The sequence below is a fragment of the Hordeum vulgare genome, chromosome 4H (assembly GCF_904849725.1).
Source record: "Hordeum vulgare subsp. vulgare chromosome 4H, MorexV3_pseudomolecules_assembly, whole genome shotgun sequence".
In the NCBI taxonomy this organism is placed as follows: domain Eukaryota; kingdom Viridiplantae; phylum Streptophyta; class Magnoliopsida; order Poales; family Poaceae; genus Hordeum; species Hordeum vulgare.
Genome location: NC_058521.1, coordinates 609,919,424 through 609,937,056, shown reverse-complemented (window position 1 = coordinate 609,937,056; position 17,633 = coordinate 609,919,424). Strand labels below are relative to the sequence as shown.

At 43.4% G+C, this 17,633-nt stretch overlaps 3 protein-coding genes across 3 annotated transcripts; all 3 read right to left on the bottom strand.

The window, feature by feature from the left end:
- Nucleotides 1-4,174: 4,174 nt before the first annotated feature.
- Nucleotides 4,175-5,222, bottom strand: LOC123450112 (germin-like protein 8-11). The gene is made up of 2 exons (XM_045127516.1): nucleotides 5,045-5,222; nucleotides 4,175-4,913 (listed from the first exon to the last, which is right to left on the bottom strand). Exons 1-2 carry the CDS (start codon nucleotides 5,163-5,165, stop codon nucleotides 4,345-4,347), a joined length of 690 nt encoding a protein of 229 aa, XP_044983451.1. The 5' UTR covers nucleotides 5,166-5,222; the 3' UTR covers nucleotides 4,175-4,344.
- On the bottom strand, nucleotides 4,175-16,624 carry LOC123450111 (germin-like protein 8-11). Its single transcript, XM_045127515.1, has 3 exons — nucleotides 16,447-16,624; nucleotides 15,740-16,315; nucleotides 4,175-4,337 (listed from the first exon to the last, which is right to left on the bottom strand). Exons 1-2 carry the CDS (start codon nucleotides 16,565-16,567, stop codon nucleotides 15,747-15,749), a joined length of 690 nt encoding a protein of 229 aa, XP_044983450.1. The 5' UTR covers nucleotides 16,568-16,624; the 3' UTR covers nucleotides 4,175-4,337; nucleotides 15,740-15,746.
- LOC123450113 (germin-like protein 8-5) lies at nucleotides 11,325-12,409 on the bottom strand. The gene is made up of 2 exons (XM_045127517.1): nucleotides 12,211-12,409; nucleotides 11,325-12,072 (listed from the first exon to the last, which is right to left on the bottom strand). The coding sequence occupies exons 1-2, from the start codon at nucleotides 12,329-12,331 to the stop codon at nucleotides 11,504-11,506; spliced, it is 690 nt and encodes a 229-aa protein (XP_044983452.1). The 5' UTR covers nucleotides 12,332-12,409; the 3' UTR covers nucleotides 11,325-11,503.
- Nucleotides 16,625-17,633: the final 1,009 nt, after the last annotated feature.

The window sequence follows — 17,633 nt, the reverse complement described above, 5'->3', positions numbered from 1 at the left end:
AATAGTCGAGCATTGTTTCTTTTTTCAACCGATCATATATCGTTTCGGAATAAGGTGAAAAGAACCCAAGCTGGCTCCTAGAGGAGGCTTGTTTCTTTTTTGAGCTCCTCAGCACCATGTATCGTTCAGCCAAGCGAGCGAAGTCCGTTTCGTGATAAAAATGCTTCCAGAGGAGGCTTGTTACACTGAAACAACTAAAAAGATATTCATTTGGGGAGGTGGGGTTCCGCCGCCGGCGAGCTCCTCCCTGCACCCACCCGGAATGGTTAGATGGTTTTGCCGGCACTACTAGGCTCGACTGGATCTGTTCATGGTCGTGGGCTTGGGCCTGGTCGAGCCTAATCTGGAGTCTGGGGCCCATCATGGTGGATCTGGTGGCCCAAGTCCCCTTGACTAAGTGTGAGTTGTGGTCCAAGCGAAAGCTCGACGCCTCCGTGCTGGTAACGTGATGTCCTGGTAGTCATGTCCCTCTTGGGGTCGTCGCCATGGCTCTCTCGCCCTCTCAACTCAAGGTGAAAACCCTTATGCGCACATACAGATGGATGGTGGCGGCGTATTGCGTCGTGACCCTCTTCGGGGAGTCACTAGTGAGTGCAGTTGTCCTTCATTTGTGGTGGCTTGTTTGGAACGGTATGACGAAACAATTGACCCTACCTCACCTCCCGTGACTCACGGTTTTGCTTGCACCTATCTTCTACACGCAACAACGTCATCCTTTCATCATGTCTGCTCGCAGTCAACGTTCCTTGCTTTAGTTAGATGGTCCTCTTCGACATCCATTGGCTGGTGATGGCGCGATGAAGTCCAGCATTTTCCTCCAACTGGCGCGTGGTTGAATGTCGTCAGCGGTGCTAGTTGAATCTTCAGTTGGTCCAACCTCTCATGTTCTTCCTCTCGATGGCATGTTGGAGGCATCTAATTGTGCACTTCATGTGCTTGTTAGCATGTTTGGCTTGTTTTGCCAAGCTTTCTTCCATCATCGTGTATGATGATTTCCTCCACACCTTGTAAGCATTGGACTTTATGTATGGGAAGCAGGCCGAAGTACGTTTTAGGGATAAAATACTTCTATGACAAGCTTGTTACAAACAAGCAACTCAAATTATAATCTGTTTTTTTTTGGGGGGGGGGGGGGGGGGAAGGGGGTAGGTAATAATCGTTTATTCTGTATATTGATGGAGCTGATTTTTTGAACCTGGTCTCCGGTATGTCCAGGTTCTAGAACTTGGTGAAAATCGTACTCCCTCTCTTCTTAAATATAAGTATTTCTAGAGATTTTAATATGGACTACATACGGAGCAAAAGGAGTGAACGTACACTCTAAAATATGTCTACACACATCCATATATAGTCCATGTAGGAACCTCTACAAAGATCTATATTTAGGAATCGAGGGAGTATTTCTAGTTCTCAACTTAAGAAAAACAAATAATGCTACGAGTTTTTTGATAAAACGAATCACCTCATTAACTCCCATCAAAGCATCCGCCAATCGAACTTGCAAGAGTTTGAACCAACATGAATCTAAAACATTACAAGAGCAGTTAAAATTTCCTTGTCAAAGAGATCTCATCATGACCAATTCAGTGCATAAATCTAACGATCTAGTCCTGACAAAGGTTCATGACTAGTTTTTGTCATGGATGTTCTGATCCATGTATCTTACAACAAGAAGCATGGCTGATTTACACTCCAACAAGGAAGAACGGGAAGCTACCAACCCCGAGGAGGAGGAGGAGCGGGCCCGCTGTTGGCGGGTGTAGTCCCAGATTGCGATGGCGGCGTTGACATGGACGTTGAGCGACCGGACGACGCCCAGCTGCAGGATCTAAACGCACACGTCCACCGCCTCCTGGATGAACTCGTCCAGGGCTGGGCAGTTTCAAGCCAACACGACAAGATAGCTCAAGTTCAAGTGCTTACATTCAGAAAGTTATTTACTCTCTCCAAAACCGACACTGGAACACATTCAAAGCTAGACGACTGCATAAAAACAAGGCATATTCTTTATTTTTTGCGAGAAAAATAAGGCATATTCAGAATTACAACAGAAAGGCCGAAAGGTTCAGTGCCCCATAAAAAACATAACTACCGCCCTAGAGTCGTCCGTCTTATTCATTTCTTCACAAAATAAACAGTGTCCTCAAATTTCTAGGAGACAGAGAATACAACGAATCTCAGTGCAAGTTGTAAATATTCCCGTTGGAGTCCCAGATGTATTGGGATAAAAAACATCAAGAAAACCTTCAATTGAAACTCTGAGCCTGTAATCAAAACATATACAGAGGATACAAACACTCAAGATGGAAATATTTATAATTAACACCTTTCTAGATTAAGAGAAGGACATCAAGTAAGGTATATCGGTTTCTTTTAGAGAAAACTAAGGTATATATAAGTGTATAACTTGACACTATTAGTTACGGAAGAAATCTATGAGTAAACTCGTGATGGTACACAGAGAGAAGTTTTATCACTGAGAGAAGTATAGCCCAAGTATGTGGGCTATACTCCAGGAACTACCGTAAACTACTTATTACATGCCCCGGAAAGGCAGACCACAACAACGACTCAAGGAAGCAACGTTTGCACATTCAACTTGCACGTTGAAACCTCTGAGCACATTACTAAATAATCATCTATTGGCTTCTGAATAGTATTTTGCATAAAATTTTCAAGTTTGCTTTTTAATATGCTTAAGCGCTAATGCATCATCCGATGTATGACTGAGTAGTAATTACAATTATTTATCCATCTCAACCAAGTCAGCACAATGCATGGAGCGCTGGTTTCATGAAAAGTCGCCACCCATCATCATAGTTTATTAGATATCATATACGTATACTTGGTCATGGTGAGAACTGATGCACACGAGGTCAAAGAGGAGTTGAGAGATGTAAGTTATGTAAAGCAATCGTTTTCTACACAGACAAAGTCGTCTGCTTAGCTTGATCTACTCTCCTGTAAGATTATCTCGTGTGTTTGCGTGCTATACTTTGGTGTAGTCCCGATTGAGATTTATCTAGCCGGACGGCAGAATACATCAGTTCCATAGCTAGCTAGCCCAACAATCGATCCACCAGCCAGCTTGCTTGCTTTTAGCTCGTAGCGTGCATGTTTTGTTCTAGTTTCGGTTATAGTTGTGTTGGCGTACGACGGCGATCTGATCTACGGCAAGCGGCTAGTTCTAACACTCTCCATTCTTTTAAGTTGCTACAGAATGTGTGCAATCAACACTCTCCATTTACGGTGGTGTGTTCGGAATGGTATGGCGATCCAATCGACCCTGCCTTAAATCAAATGACTCACGGTATTGCATGCACATATCTTGTAGTACATGCAACAATGTCCTCCTTTCATCATGTCTGCTGGTATGGTCAAGACACTACTTGGTTTAAGCAGCGGGTCGTCTCCGACATGCAACTGTAGTTCAAAGGTGACAGTACGACGAAGTCAGGTGTTTTCTTCCAGGTGGCTCGTGGATGAATGTCGTCATCGGTCCTGGTTGAGTCTTAAGGTGGTCCAGCTTCTCATCTGCTCCCTTCCGCCAGCATGCTCGAGGTGTGTCATTAGGCACTTCCGGTAATAAGTTTATTTTCTACATTTATGCATATTTTTTATATGTATGTTGGAGCTAATGTTTAAAATCTCGACTCCGTTGTGCCCAGTTTCCAAAACTTAGTAAAAAAACGTGTTTTTAGTTCCCAACTTAAGAAAATCAAAAATACTACTCATAAGAATTTAGATAAAATGAGCCACCTCATCGATTTCCATCAAAGCAGCCGTCAATCGAACTTACAAGAGCTTTGAACCAAAAGGAAGCTAAAAATATTACATGGAGGAACTGTATATTTCTAATTTCATGCACCAGAAAGCGAGAGACCAGAACAACAAGTCCAGGAAGCAACTTTTGCACATTCCACATTCACATTTAAATCCTGAGCACAATCGGGCTCCACCCATCGCATACTTCACATGTATTGCCAGATAATAATACGTGTTCAACACCAGCGTCAAACAAATACTGCATTACCAAATAATCTTGTATTGTTTCTTTTTTTTAACCTAATCATATATTATTTCAGAATAAGGGGAAAAGAACCCAAAATATTGATCAATTATGAGAAATACGACACAGTAGAACCAAAAAAAAGCATGTGAGATCATATCAGTGTGATAAAAAACAATATTTTTGATTATTTAAAAGGTAGAAATACATTCACTGATTACAGGCACACAATTACATATGCTCCTTTTATTTTATAAATTAGGATGCATATCTAGGAACTCAATCATGCCCTTAATTTACGCACGTGTCGTCCGTGTAATCACCCAATGTGTGACTTAATTGTGGTTGTTCTCCCAGAACTGAGCCTGGAGCCAGTCTATAGTATTCTTTTCCACCTGAAACGCCTTGGCAAGAACATCATCTGATATTGCTGGGTCTGACCCAAACACTGCATTGGCAATTGTGATAGCCCCTGGGTTCTGGCTGCTGAGCGCGGCAATTGCAACAGCGGGCTGATGGGGGTTGGGGTTGAACTGAAAGTGAATGAGCCCCACGGGGAAGACAAATACATCACCTTTGTTGAGCACCTTCGAGAGGAACTTGTTTCTGTTGGGTGCAGGCAGGTTGGATGTGACAAATCCGACATACAGTGTCCCCTCGAGTACCGTGAGGATCTCAGTGGCGCGAGGGTGCGTATGTGGCGGGTTCTGACCCAAGGGAGCATAGTCGATGCGCGCAATTGAGATGCCGAGGGTGTTGAGTCCAGCAATCTGCATGACGTTGATCAAGGTGACGTTGGAGCCAACCTTGTTTGTCACCCTAGGCTTGTCGAGGGCGGCTGCCTTGAAGAAGTCATCAGCGTTTACATCCATAGGGTTCTTGCAAACAAACCCATTTACACGCACTGGTGAATAGAGGAGATGTAGAGTGTAAGCTTGGGTATTACTAGGAAGTGATATGAACATGCATATAATTTTTAGAAATTAATTTCAGCATATGTATTTGGTGAAAGCATGGTAAGAAGCCGTACTGTACCTGGTGAATGCATGTCGGCCACACAAAAGTCTTGGAGTGGGCTAGGGTCGGAGGAAGTTGCCTGCCATGAGACCAACGCAAGAAGAGCAGCGAGGAGAAGGAAGGAACAGGAGGATGCCATCTTATTGATTTCCTTGTCTTGTGTTCCTGTTTGTGGTTGTGGCGTGAGTGATGGTTTGGATATGCCGGGAATGTATGTGTTTATATAGGCGCAGCAAGCAGTGCATGAACTCGTGAGCAATAATAGACTTGGCCAACTGGAACCGACCAACATATTGAAATGGTCTATGATGGCTGATTAAACTATTTTATATAAACTTTATGAGTTACCTTTTAAGACATGTTTTCCCTTCAAAGAAGCAATGCAGGGTATACAGCCATATAATAGCTACTCTGTGGTGATGTGTTCGGCTGAGTAGTAATTATGAATGTTTCTCCATCTCACCTGAGTCCCGAAATGCATGCAGGACTGATTCCTAGAAAATGCACCACACATCACTGTCAAGAAAATGATATTTAATTAAGACAAGAAACATCTGACACTAGTAAAATTAGATATCATATACTTGGTCATAGTTGGAGCCAATGCGTACGAAACCAGTCAAAGAGCAGTTGAGAAAAGCCATGTCATGTAAAGCAATCACTCATTTTCTAACTCGGGGCCGACATAGACAAAGTCACCTATTTGCACATGCGCTTGATTCATGTCTGCATGACTTCTAAAGACATACAGAGTGACTACTACTACAGGTTCTTTCCAGAAGTTGATATAGAATCATGTGCGCAGTCCCGCTTTTCAAACTATGAAACTATATATTATTTGCCAATATATTTGTCATGAAATCCAGCAACATAAGACGACGGAGTAGTTAGAGGATTTATAGCAGCCCCTGTACGTTATCAACATGTCAATTCGATATTTACTTTGTCAGATGTCTCTCGAAGTGGTTGAGTACTTAATTACAGGAAGAAGCGGCGACATTAATGCACGAAATACCCAACCAAAAGGAGAGTTGATACAAAGGTCATGATGATGGAGAGCAGGAAGTTTCCATACGATCTTAGCAAGACTAGTCAACACCCTCTTGCTAAGAGTTTTATCATGCATGACCAGTTCAGTGTATAAATCTAACAATCTGGTTTGCCTTCGTGACTAGGTTCACGGCACCAGTAAGTACTCATCCAATGACTAGACTAGGTCGGGCAACCAGTCATAAACTTATTAATTTCTTCGAGGTGTGTGTTGGCTGTTTTAGATAGAAAGAAGTTTTCATCAAATGATTTAATTACTTCTATCACAAGCTGGTTAGAAAAAGAACTCAAATAATAGTTTTATTGTGGGGTCAAATATCTAAAAAAGTTTGCTGGGGAATGATCAATCAAACTTAGATTTTTGAACCAAAAGGAAGCTAAAACAAAACACTCAAGAAAAATAGAAATACTGTAAACTACTTATGACATGCACCAGGAAAGGCAGACCATAACAACGACTCCAGGAAGCAACTTTTGCACATTCAGCTTGCACATTGCAACCTGTGAGCACATTACCATATAATCATATAATTGTCTATTGGCTTCTGATTAATTTTGTCATAAACTTCTCAAGTTTGCTTTTAATTTGCTTAAGCGCTACTGAATCTTTTTATGTACATATCAGTAGTAATTACGTTATCCATCTCATCCAAGTCAGCACAATGCATGCAGGGTTGGTTCCATGAAAAGGCACCAACCACCACCATAGTTTATTAGGTACCATATACTTATACTTGGTCATAGTGAGAATTGATGCGCACGAGATCAAAGAGCAGTTGAGATATGTGAAGTTATGTAAAGCAATCGTTTTCTACCTAGAAAAGGTCACCTTGTTAGCTTGGTCTATTCTCTCCATTATTTTAAGTTGCTACAGAATGCATGCAATCAAGCTTTTCAAGATGTGGCCACTAACATAAGCAAACTATATATTTGCCACCGGATTAGTCATGAACAACACTATGCACGAGATATGTCATGGGATAAAAAGAACATTCACATAATTATACATTTAGCGATGTGCGTTAACAACTTAACATACATATGGTAAAAAGCGTGGCCAGAGATATAATGCAATATCTTACCATTCATCAAAACCAATGGAAAAAATAAACTGAAAAACTTTGCAATTTGAGTCATCTAGTGATATAAAAAAATATTAGGTTGGAAGATGACGCATGTGTCAATGAGGAATAAGTCAGAGGTGTGTTACTCCATGCATGAATGCACCTAATACACAACTATTATATGTACTGCGCCTGTTATCATCACATCAATAAGATATTACTCGGTCAAAATTTTGTTAAAATGGTTAATTACATTAAGTGTTGTTGGTAGTTTTGATACAAAAAATATGTTCCCATCAGACAAATAAAATGCATCCAAAAAATACATGACCCAACATCATCCTCGTGGACGACATGAGAGACGATCTCGGCCGCCGTCCCTAGGACCCCACACTCTCATCCTTCCCACACCGTCGTCGATCAACATCATGCACAGCAAAGCCCGGGGTTACTTTAGGCAGCAGCGTTGTGTCCCGTCTCTCCACTCCACTCCCTGGTCTCTCTGGGTTGCTCCTAGGACCTCACACTTTTGGCGCTGCTATCCCTCACAGCCGAAGCAAGCCGTTGGCATGAGGTTGCAAGGCGTGGCTTGTGGGAACGTGGTTCACCTGGTTCATGACTGGGTAACGGAACTCTGCCAAAAGTCGGTGTTTTCCCAGATCAACCAGCATCATGGTCGTTGACTTGTGAGGGGTGACTGTGGTCAGACATGACGTGGTTGCCCATCACCTCTCATGGGAGAGGTTCCGCCACCGGTGAGCTCCTCCCTGCACCCACCTGGAATGGTTAGGTGGGTTCGTCGGCACTACTAGGCTCGACTGGATCTGTTCATGGTCGTGGGCTTGGGCCTGGTCGAGCCTAATCTGGAGTCTGGGGCCCATCATGGTGGATCTGGTGGCCCAAGTCCCCTTGACTAAGTGTGAGTTGTGGTCCAAGCGAAAGCTCGACGCCTCCGTGCTGGTAACGTGATGTCTTGGTAGTCATGTCCCTCTTGGGGTCGTCGCCATGGCTCTCTCGCCCTCTCAACTCAAGGTGAAAACCCTTATGCGCACATACAGATGGATGGTGGCGGCTGTTGGGGAACGTCGCATGGGAAACAAAAAATTTCCTACGCGCACGAAGACCTATCATGGTGATGTCCATCTACGAGAGGGGATGAGTGATCTACGTACCCTCGTAGACCGTACAGCAGAAGCGTTAGAGAATGCGGTTGATGTAGTGGAACGTCCTCACGTCCCTCGATCCGCCCCGCGAACAATCCCGCGATCAGTCCCACGATCTAGTACCGAACGGACGGCACCTCCGCGTTCAGCACACGTACAGCTCGACGATGATCTCGGCCTTCTTGATCCAGCAAGAGAGACGGAGAGGTAGAAGAGTTCTCCGGCAGCGTGACGGCGCTCCGGAGGTTGGTGATGACCTTGTCTCAGCAGGGCTCCGCCCGAGCTCCGCAGAAACGCGATCTAGAGGAAAAACCGTGGAGGTATGTGGTCGGGCTGCCGTGGAAAAGTCGTCTCAAATCAGCCCTAAAACCTCCTTATATATAGGTGGGAGGGAGGGGGCCTTGCCTTGGGGCTCAAGGAGCCCCAAGGGGGTCGGCCGAGTCCAAGGGGGAGGACTCTCCCCCCCCCCCCAAACCGAGTTGGACTAGGTTTGGTGGGAGGGAGTCCCCCTTCCTTCCCACCTCCTCCTTTTTTTCTTTCTCTCTTGATTTTCTTCTCCTTGGCGCATGGGGCACTTGTGGGCTGTCCCACCAGCCCACTAAGGGCTGGTGTGGCTCCCCCAATGCCTATGGGCTTCCCCGGGGTGGGTTGCCCCCCCCCCCCCCCCGGTGAACTCCCGGAACCCATTCGTCATTCCCGGTAACTCCGAAAACCTTCCGGTAATCAAATGAGGTCATCCTATATATCAATCTTCGTTTCTGGACCATTCCGGAAACCCTCGTGACGTCCGTGATCTCATCCGGGACTCCGAACAACATTCGGTAACCAACCATATAACTCAAATACGCATAAAACAACGTCGAACCTTAAGTGTGCAGACCCTGCGGGTTCGAGAACTATGTAGACATGACCCGAGAGACTCCTCGGTCAATATCCAATAGCGGGACCTGGATGCCCATATTGGATCCTACATATTCTACGAAGATCTTATCGTTTGAACCTCAGTGCCAAGGATTCGTATAATCCCGTATGTCATTCCCTTTGTCCTTCGGTATGTTACTTGCCCGAGATTCGATCGTCAGTATCCGCATACCTATTTCAATCTCGTTTACCGGCAAGTCTCTTTACTCGTTCCGTAATACAAGATCCCGCAACTTACACTAAGTCACATTGCTTGCAAGGCTTTTGTGTGATGTTGTATTACCGAGTGGGCCCCGAGATACCTCTCCGTCACACGGAGTGACAAATCCCAGTCTTGATCCATACTAACTCAACTAACACCTTCGGAGATACCTGTAGAGCATCTTTATAGTCACCCAGTTACGTTGCGACGTTTGATACACACAAAGCATTCCTCCGGTGTCAGTGAGTTATATGATCTCATGGTCATAGGAATAAATACTTGACACGCAGAAAACAGTAGCAACAAAATGACACGATCAACATGCTACGTCTATTAGTTTGGGTCTAGTCCATCACGTGATTCTCCCAATGACGTGATCCAGTTATCAAGCAACAACACCTTGTTCATAATCAGAAGACACTGACTATCATCGATCAACTGGCTAGCCAACTAGAGGCATGCTAGGGATGGTGTTTTGTCTATGTATCCACACATGTAAATGAGTCTTCATTCAATACGATTATAGCATGGATAATAAACTATTATCTTGATACAGGAATTATAATAATAACTATATTTATTATTGCCTCTAGGGCATAATTCCAACAGCGGCGTATTGCGTCGTGACCCTCTTCGGGGAGTCACTAGTGAGTGCAGTTGTCCTTCATTTGTGGTGGCTTGTTTGGAACGGTATGACGAAACAATTGACCCTACCTCACCTCCCGTGACTCACGGTTTTGCTTGCACCTATCTTCTACACGCAACAACGTCATCCTTTCATCATGTCTGCTCGCAGTCAACGTTCCTTGCTTTAGTTAGATGGTCCTCTTCGACATCCATTGGCTGGCGATGGCGCGATGAAGTCCAGCATTTTCCTCCAACTGGCGCGTGGTTGAATGTCGTCAGCGGTGCTAGTTGAATCTTCAGTTGGTCCAACCTCTCATGTTCTTCCTCTCGATGGCATGTTGGAGGCATCTAATTGTGCACTTCATGTGCTTGTTAGCATGTTTGGCTTGTTTTGCCAAGCTTTCTTCCATCATCGTGTATGATGATTTCCTCCACACCTTGTAAGCATTGGACTTTATGTATGGGAAGCAGGCCGAAGTACGTTTTAGGGATAAAATACTTCTATGACAAGCTTGTTACAAACAAGCAACTCAAATTATAATCTGTTATTTTGGGGGGGGGGGGGGGGGGAAGGGGGTAGGTAATAATCGTTTATTCTGTATATTGATGGAGCTGATTTTTTGAACCTGGTCTCCGGTATATCCAGGTTCTAGAACTTGGGTGAAAATCGTACTCCCTCTCTTCTTAAATATAAGTATTTCTAGAGATTTTAATATGGACTACACTCTAAAATATGTCTACACACATCCGTATATAGTCCATGTAGGAACCTCTACAAAGATCTATATTTAGGAATCGAGGGAGTATTTCTAGTTCTCAACTTAAGAAAAACAAATAATGCTACGAGTTTTTTGATAAAACGAATCACCTCATTAACTCCCATCAAAGCATCCGCCAATCGAACTTGCAAGAGTTTGAACCAATATGAATCTAAAACATTACATAGGAACCGTAAATTTCCTATTACATGCACCAGAAAGCGAGATACCAGAACAACGACTCAAGGAAGCAACTTTTGCACACTCAACTTTCACGTTTCAATCATGAGCACAATCGGGCTCCAACCATCGCATACTTCACATGTATTGCAAGAAAGTCCTAGGTGTTCAACCGTAGCATCAAACATATTTAAATTACCACATAATTGTGTATTGTTTCTTTTTTAACCTAATCATCTATTGTTTCAGAACAAGGGGAAAAGAACCGAAATTTTGATTTGTTGTGAGAAATACGAGACATCATAACCAAAAAAGCATATGAGATCATATCAGTGTGATAAAAAAAATGGTATTGTCAATTATTTGGAAGGAAGAAATGCATTCAATGTTTACATACACACACCGACCTGACATGTGCTCCATTAATTTTACAGCTTAAGATGCATGTCTAGAAACTTAACTAATTCCTTGGTTTATGCACTAATCTTCCGGGTAATCACCCAATGCCTGACTTAGTTTTGGTTGTTCTCCCAGAACTGAGCCTGGAGCCAATCTATTGTATTCTTTTCCACCTGAAACGCCTTGGCAAGAACATCATCTGATATTGTTGGGTCTGACGCAAAAACAGCATTGGCAATTGTGATAGCCCCTGGGTTCTGGCTGCTGAGCGCGGCAATGGCAACGGCGGGCTGGTGGGGGTTGGGGTTGAATTGAAAGTGAATGAGCCCCACGGGGAAGACAAACACATCACCTTTGTTGAGCACCTTGGAGAGGAACTTGTTTCTGTTGGGGGCGGGCAGGTTGGACGTGACAAATCCGACATATAGTGTCCCCTCGAGCACCGTGAGGATCTCAGTGGCACGAGGGTGCGTGTGTGGTGGGTTCTGACCCAAGGGAGCATAGTCGATGCGTGCAATTGAGATGCCGAGGGTGTTGAGTCCAGCAATCTGCATGACGTTGATCAAGGTAACGTTGGACCCAACCTTGTTGGTCACCCTAGGCTTGTCGAGGGCGGCTGCCTTGAAGAAGTCATCAGCGTTGGCATCCATTGGGTTCTTGCAAACAAACCCATTGACACGCACTGGTGCACAGAGGAGATGTAGAGTGTCAGCTTAGGTATTACTAGAAATTTATTTTAACATGCATATAATTTTTATAAATTAATTTCAACATGCGTATTTGGTGATAGTAGGACGGGAAAGCAGGAAGTAGGCAGTACCTGGTGAATGCATGTCGGCGACACAAAAGTCCTGGAGCGGGCCAGGGTCGGAGGCAACAGCCTGCCATGAGACCAAGGCGAAAAGAGCAACGAGGAGAAGGTAGGTAGGGGAGGATGCCATTTGTTTTCGGCTCCTTCGGATCTTCTTTTCTCTTGTATTCCTGTTGTGTTTGTTGGGTGAGTGATGGTTTGAGTATGCAGGGGATGTATGTGTTTATATAGGCACGGTGACTAGTGGGAACTCGTGAGCAATAGATATAGTCAAGTGGAACCTCGCAACAGATAGAAATGGTCTGATGTAGATTAGTCTGCATAAACTTTTGAGATGTGGTCAGCCATATTCAAATCTTTGATGTATTATCATCAGATCTCCCATTTGTAATTAATATGCCAAAGCGACACATTTCCCCTTTAATAATAAATTTAAATATGAAGAAGCAAATTAAGGTACTCCATCTGACATAGACCTCTTAGTAACAATTACTATGAGGTATAGTTTTGATTGTGTCAAACAAGGACAAAATCATGGCGGGTCGATCCACGCAATAACGCGCCTATTACGTATCATATGATTACATCAACCAGATATAGAGTTGCCTGGTCAAATTTCTCTCCAAATGGTTGTGTACTTTGCAGGAAGAAGCAACGACATTAATTAATGGATGAAGGAGAGCAAGAGCAGTTAAAATTTCCTTGTCAAAGAGATCTCATCATGACCAATTCAGTGCATAAATCTAACGATCTAGTCCTGACAAAGGTTCATGACTAGTTTTTGTCATGGATGTTCTGGTCCATGTATCTTACAACAAGAAGCGTGGCTGATTTACACTCCAACAAGGAAGAACGGGAAGCTACCAACCCCGAGGAGGAGGAGGAGCGGGCCCGCTGTTGGCGGGTGTAGTCCCAGATTGCGATGGCGGCGTTGACATGGACGTTGAGCGACCGGACGACGCCCAGCTGCAGGATCTCAACGCACACGTCCACCGCCTCCTGGATGATGTCCACCGGGATGCCCTCCTAACTGCCCAGCACCACCATCGTCTTCTCCGGGAACGAGAACTCGTCCAGGGCTGGGCAGTTTCAAGCCAACACGACAAGATAGCTCAAGTTCAAGTGCTTACATTCAGAAAGTTATTTACTCGCTCCAAAACCGACATTGGAACACATTCAAAGCTAGACGACTGCATAAAAACAAGGCATATTCTTTATTTTTTGCGAGAAAAATAAGGCATATTCAGAATTACAACAGAAAGGCATAAAGGTTCAGTGCCCCATAAAAAAGATAACTACCGCCCTAGAGTCGTCCGTCTTATTCATTTCTTCACAAAATAAACAGTGTCCTCAAATTTCTAGGAGACAGAGAATACAACGAATCTCAGTGCAAGTTGTAAATATTCCCGTTGGAGTCCCAGATGTATTGGGATAAAAAACATCAAGAAAACCTTCAATTGAAACTCTGAGCCTGTAATCAAAACATATACGGAGGATACAAACACTCAAGATGGAAATATTTATAATTAACACCTTTCTAGATTAAGAGAAGGACATCAAGTAAGGTATATCGGTTTCTTTTAGAGAAAACTAAGGTATATATAAGTGTATAACTTGACACTATTAGTTACGGAAGAAATCTATGAGTAAACTCGTGATGGTACACAGAGAGAAGTTTTATCACTGAGAGAAGTATAGCCCAAGTATGTGGGCTATACTCCAGGAACTACCGTAAACTACTTATTACATGCCCCGGAAAGGCAGACCACAACAACGACTCAAGGAAGCAACGTTTGCCCATTCAACTTGCACGTTGAAACCTCTGAGCACATTACTAAATAATCATCTATTGGCTTCTGAATAGTATTTTGCATAAACTTTTCAAGTTTGCTTTTTAATATGCTTAAGCGCTAATGCATCATCCGATGTATGACTGAGTAGTAATTACAATTATTTATCCATCTCAACCAAGTCAGCACAATGCATGGAGCGCTGGTTTCATGAAAAGTCGCCACCCATCATCATAGTTTATTAGATATCATATACGTATACTTGGTCATGGTGAGAACTGATGCACACGAGGTCAAAGAGGAGTTGAGAGATGTAAGTTATGTAAAGCAATCGTTTTCTACACAGACAAAGTCGTCTGCTTAGCTTGATCTACTCTCCTGTAAGATTATCTCGTGTGTTTGCGTGCTATACTTTGGTGTAGTCCCGATTGAGATTTATCTAGCCGGACGGCAGAATACATCAGTTCCATAGCTAGCTAGCCCAACAATCGATCCACCAGCCAGCTTGCTTGCTTTTAGCTCGTAGCGTGCAGGTTTTGTTCTAGTTTCGGTTATAGTCGTGTTGGCGTACGACGGCGATTTGATCTACGGCAAGCGGCTAGTTCTAACACTCTCCATTCTTTTAAGTTGCTACAGAATGTGTGCAATCAACACTCTCCATTTACGGTGGTGTGTTCGGAATGGTATGGCGATCCAATCGACCCTGCCTTAAATCAAATGACTCACGGTATTGCATGCACATATCTTGTAGTACATGCAACAATGTCCTCCTTTCATCATGTCTGCTGGTATGGTCAAGACACTACTTGGTTTAAGCAGCGGGTCGTCTCCGACATGCAACTGTAGTTCAAAGGTGACAGTACGACGAAGTCAAGTGTTTTCTTCCAGGTGGCTCGTGGATGAATGTCGTCATCGGTCCTGGTTGAGTCTTAAGGTGGTCCAGCTTCTCATCTGCTCCCTTCCGCCAGCATGCTGGAGGTGTGTCATTAGGCACTTCCGGTAATAAGTTTATTTTCTACATTTATGCATATTTTTTATATGTATGTTGGAGCTAATGTTTAAAATCTCGACTCCGTTGTGCCCAGTTTCCAAAACTTATTAAAAAAAACGTGTTTTTAGTTCCCAACTTAAGAAAATCAAAAATACTACTCATAAGAATTTAGATAAAATGAGCCACCTCATCGATTTCCATCAAAGCAGCCGTCAATCGAACTTACAAGAGCTTTGAACCAAAAGGAAGCTAAAAATATTACATGGAGGAACTGTATATTTCTAATTTCATGCACCAGAAAGCGAGAGACCAGAACAACAAGTCCAGGAAGCAACTTTTGCACATTCCACATTCACATTTAAATCCTGAGCACAATCGGGCTCCACCCATCGCATACTTCACATGTATTGCCAGATAATAATACGTGTTCAACACCAGCGTCAAACAAATACTGCATTACCAAATAATCTTGTATTGTTTCTTTTTTTTAACCTAATCATATATTATTTCAGAATAAGGGGAAAAGAACCCAAAATATTGATCAATTATGAGAAATACGACACAGTAGAACCAAAAAAAAGCATGTGAGATCATATCAGTGTGATAAAAAACAATATTTTTGATTATTTAAAAGGTAGAAATACATTCACTGATTACAGGCATACAATTACATATGCTCCTTTTATTTTATAAATTAGGATGCATATCTAGGAACTCAACCATGCCCTTAATTTACGCACGTGTATAATCACCCAATGTGTGACTTAATTGTGGTTGTTCTCCCAGAACTGAGCCTGGAGCCAGTCTATAGTATTCTTTTCCACCTGAAACGCCTTGGCAAGAACATCATCTGATATTGCTGGGTCTGACCCAAACACTGCATTGGCAATTGTGATAGCCCCTGGGTTCTGGCTGCTGAGCGCGGCAATTGCAACAGCGGGCTGATGGGGGTTGGGGTTGAACTGAAAGTGAATGAGCCCCACGGGGAAGACAAATACATCACCTTTGTTGAGCACCTTCGAGAGGAACTTGTTTCTGTTGGGTGCAGGCAGGTTGGATGTGACAAATCCGACATACAGTGTCCCCTCGAGTACCGTGAGGATCTCAGTGGCGCGAGGGTGCGTATGTGGCGGGTTCTGACCCAAGGGAGCATAGTCGATGCGCGCAATTGAGATGCCGAGGGTGTTGAGTCCAGCAATCTGCATGACGTTGATCAAGGTGACGTTGGAGCCAACCTTGTTTGTCACCCTAGGCTTGTCGAGGGCGGCTGCCTTGAAGAAGTCATCAGCGTTTACATCCATAGGGTTCTTGCAAACAAACCCATTTACACGCACTGGTGAATAGAGGAGATGTAGAGTGTAAGCTTGGGTATTACTAGGAAGTGATATGAACATGCATATAATTTTTAGAAATTAATTTCAGCATATGTATTTGGTGAAAGCATGGTAAGAAGCCGTACTGTACCTGGTGAATGCATGTCGGCCACACAAAAGTCTTGGAGTGGGCTAGGGTCGGAGGAAGTTGCCTGCCATGAGACCAACGCAAGAAGAGCAGCGAGGAGAAGGAAGGAACAGGAGGATGCCATCTTATTGATTTCCTTGTCTTGTGTTCCTGTTTGTGGTTGTGGCGTGAGTGATGGTTTGGATATGCCGGGAATGTATGTGTTTATATAGGCGCAGCAAGCAGTGCATGAACTCGTGAGCAATAATAGACTTGGCCAACTGGAACCGACCAACATATTGAAATGGTCTATGATGGCTGATTAAACTATTTTATATAAACTTTATGAGTTACCTTTTAAGACATGTTTTTCCTTCAAAGAAGCAATGCAGGGTATACAGCCATATAATAGCTACTCTGTGGTGATGTGTTCGGCTGAGTAGTAATTATGAATGTTTCTCCATCTCACCTGAGTCCCGAAATGCATGCAGGACTGATTCCTAGAAAATGCACCACACATCACTGTCAAGAAAATGATATTTAATTAAGACAAGAAACATCTGACACTAGTAAAATTAGATATCATATACTTGGTCATAGTTGGAGCCAATGCGTACGAAACCAGTCAAAGAGCAGTTGAGAAAAGCCATGTCATGTAAAGCAATCACTCGTTTTCTAACTCGGGGCCGACATAGACAAAGTCACCTATTTGCACATGCGCTTGATTCATGTCTGCATGACTTCTAAAGACATACAGAGTGACTACTACTACAGGTTCTTTCCAGAAGTTGATATAGAATCATGTGCGCAGTCCCGCTTTTCAAACTATGAAACTATATATTATTTGCCAATATATTTGTCATGAAATCCAGCAACATAAGACGACGGAGTAGTTAGAGGATTTATAGCAGCCCCTGTACGTTATCAACATGTCAATTCGATATTTACTTTGTCAGATGTCTCTCGAAGTGGTTGAGTACTTAATTACAGGAAGAAGCGGCGACATTAATGCACGAAATACCCAACCAAAAGGAGAGTTGATACAAAGGTCATGATGATGGAGAGCAGGAAGTTTCCATACGATCTTAGCAAGACTAGTCAACACCCTCTTGCTAAGAGTTTTATCATGCATGACCAGTTCAGTGTATAAATCTAACAATCTGGTTTGCCTTCGTGACTAGGTTCACGGCACCAGTAAGTACTCATCCAAT

Coding starts and splice junctions, on each gene's coding strand:
- LOC123450112 (XM_045127516.1), bottom strand. CDS start 5,165: ATGGCATCCTCCTGTTCCTTCCTTCTCCTCGCTGCTCTTCTTGCGTTG. Junction 4,914..5,044: donor GGCCGACATGCATTCACCAG/GTACAGTACGGC, acceptor TCTATTCACCAG/TGCGTGTAAATGGGTTTGTT.
- LOC123450113 (XM_045127517.1), bottom strand. CDS start 12,331: ATGGCATCCTCCCCTACCTACCTTCTCCTCGTTGCTCTTTTCGCCTTG. Junction 12,073..12,210: donor CGCCGACATGCATTCACCAG/GTACTGCCTACT, acceptor TCTGTGCACCAG/TGCGTGTCAATGGGTTTGTT.
- LOC123450111 (XM_045127515.1), bottom strand. CDS start 16,567: ATGGCATCCTCCTGTTCCTTCCTTCTCCTCGCTGCTCTTCTTGCGTTG. Junction 16,316..16,446: donor GGCCGACATGCATTCACCAG/GTACAGTACGGC, acceptor TCTATTCACCAG/TGCGTGTAAATGGGTTTGTT.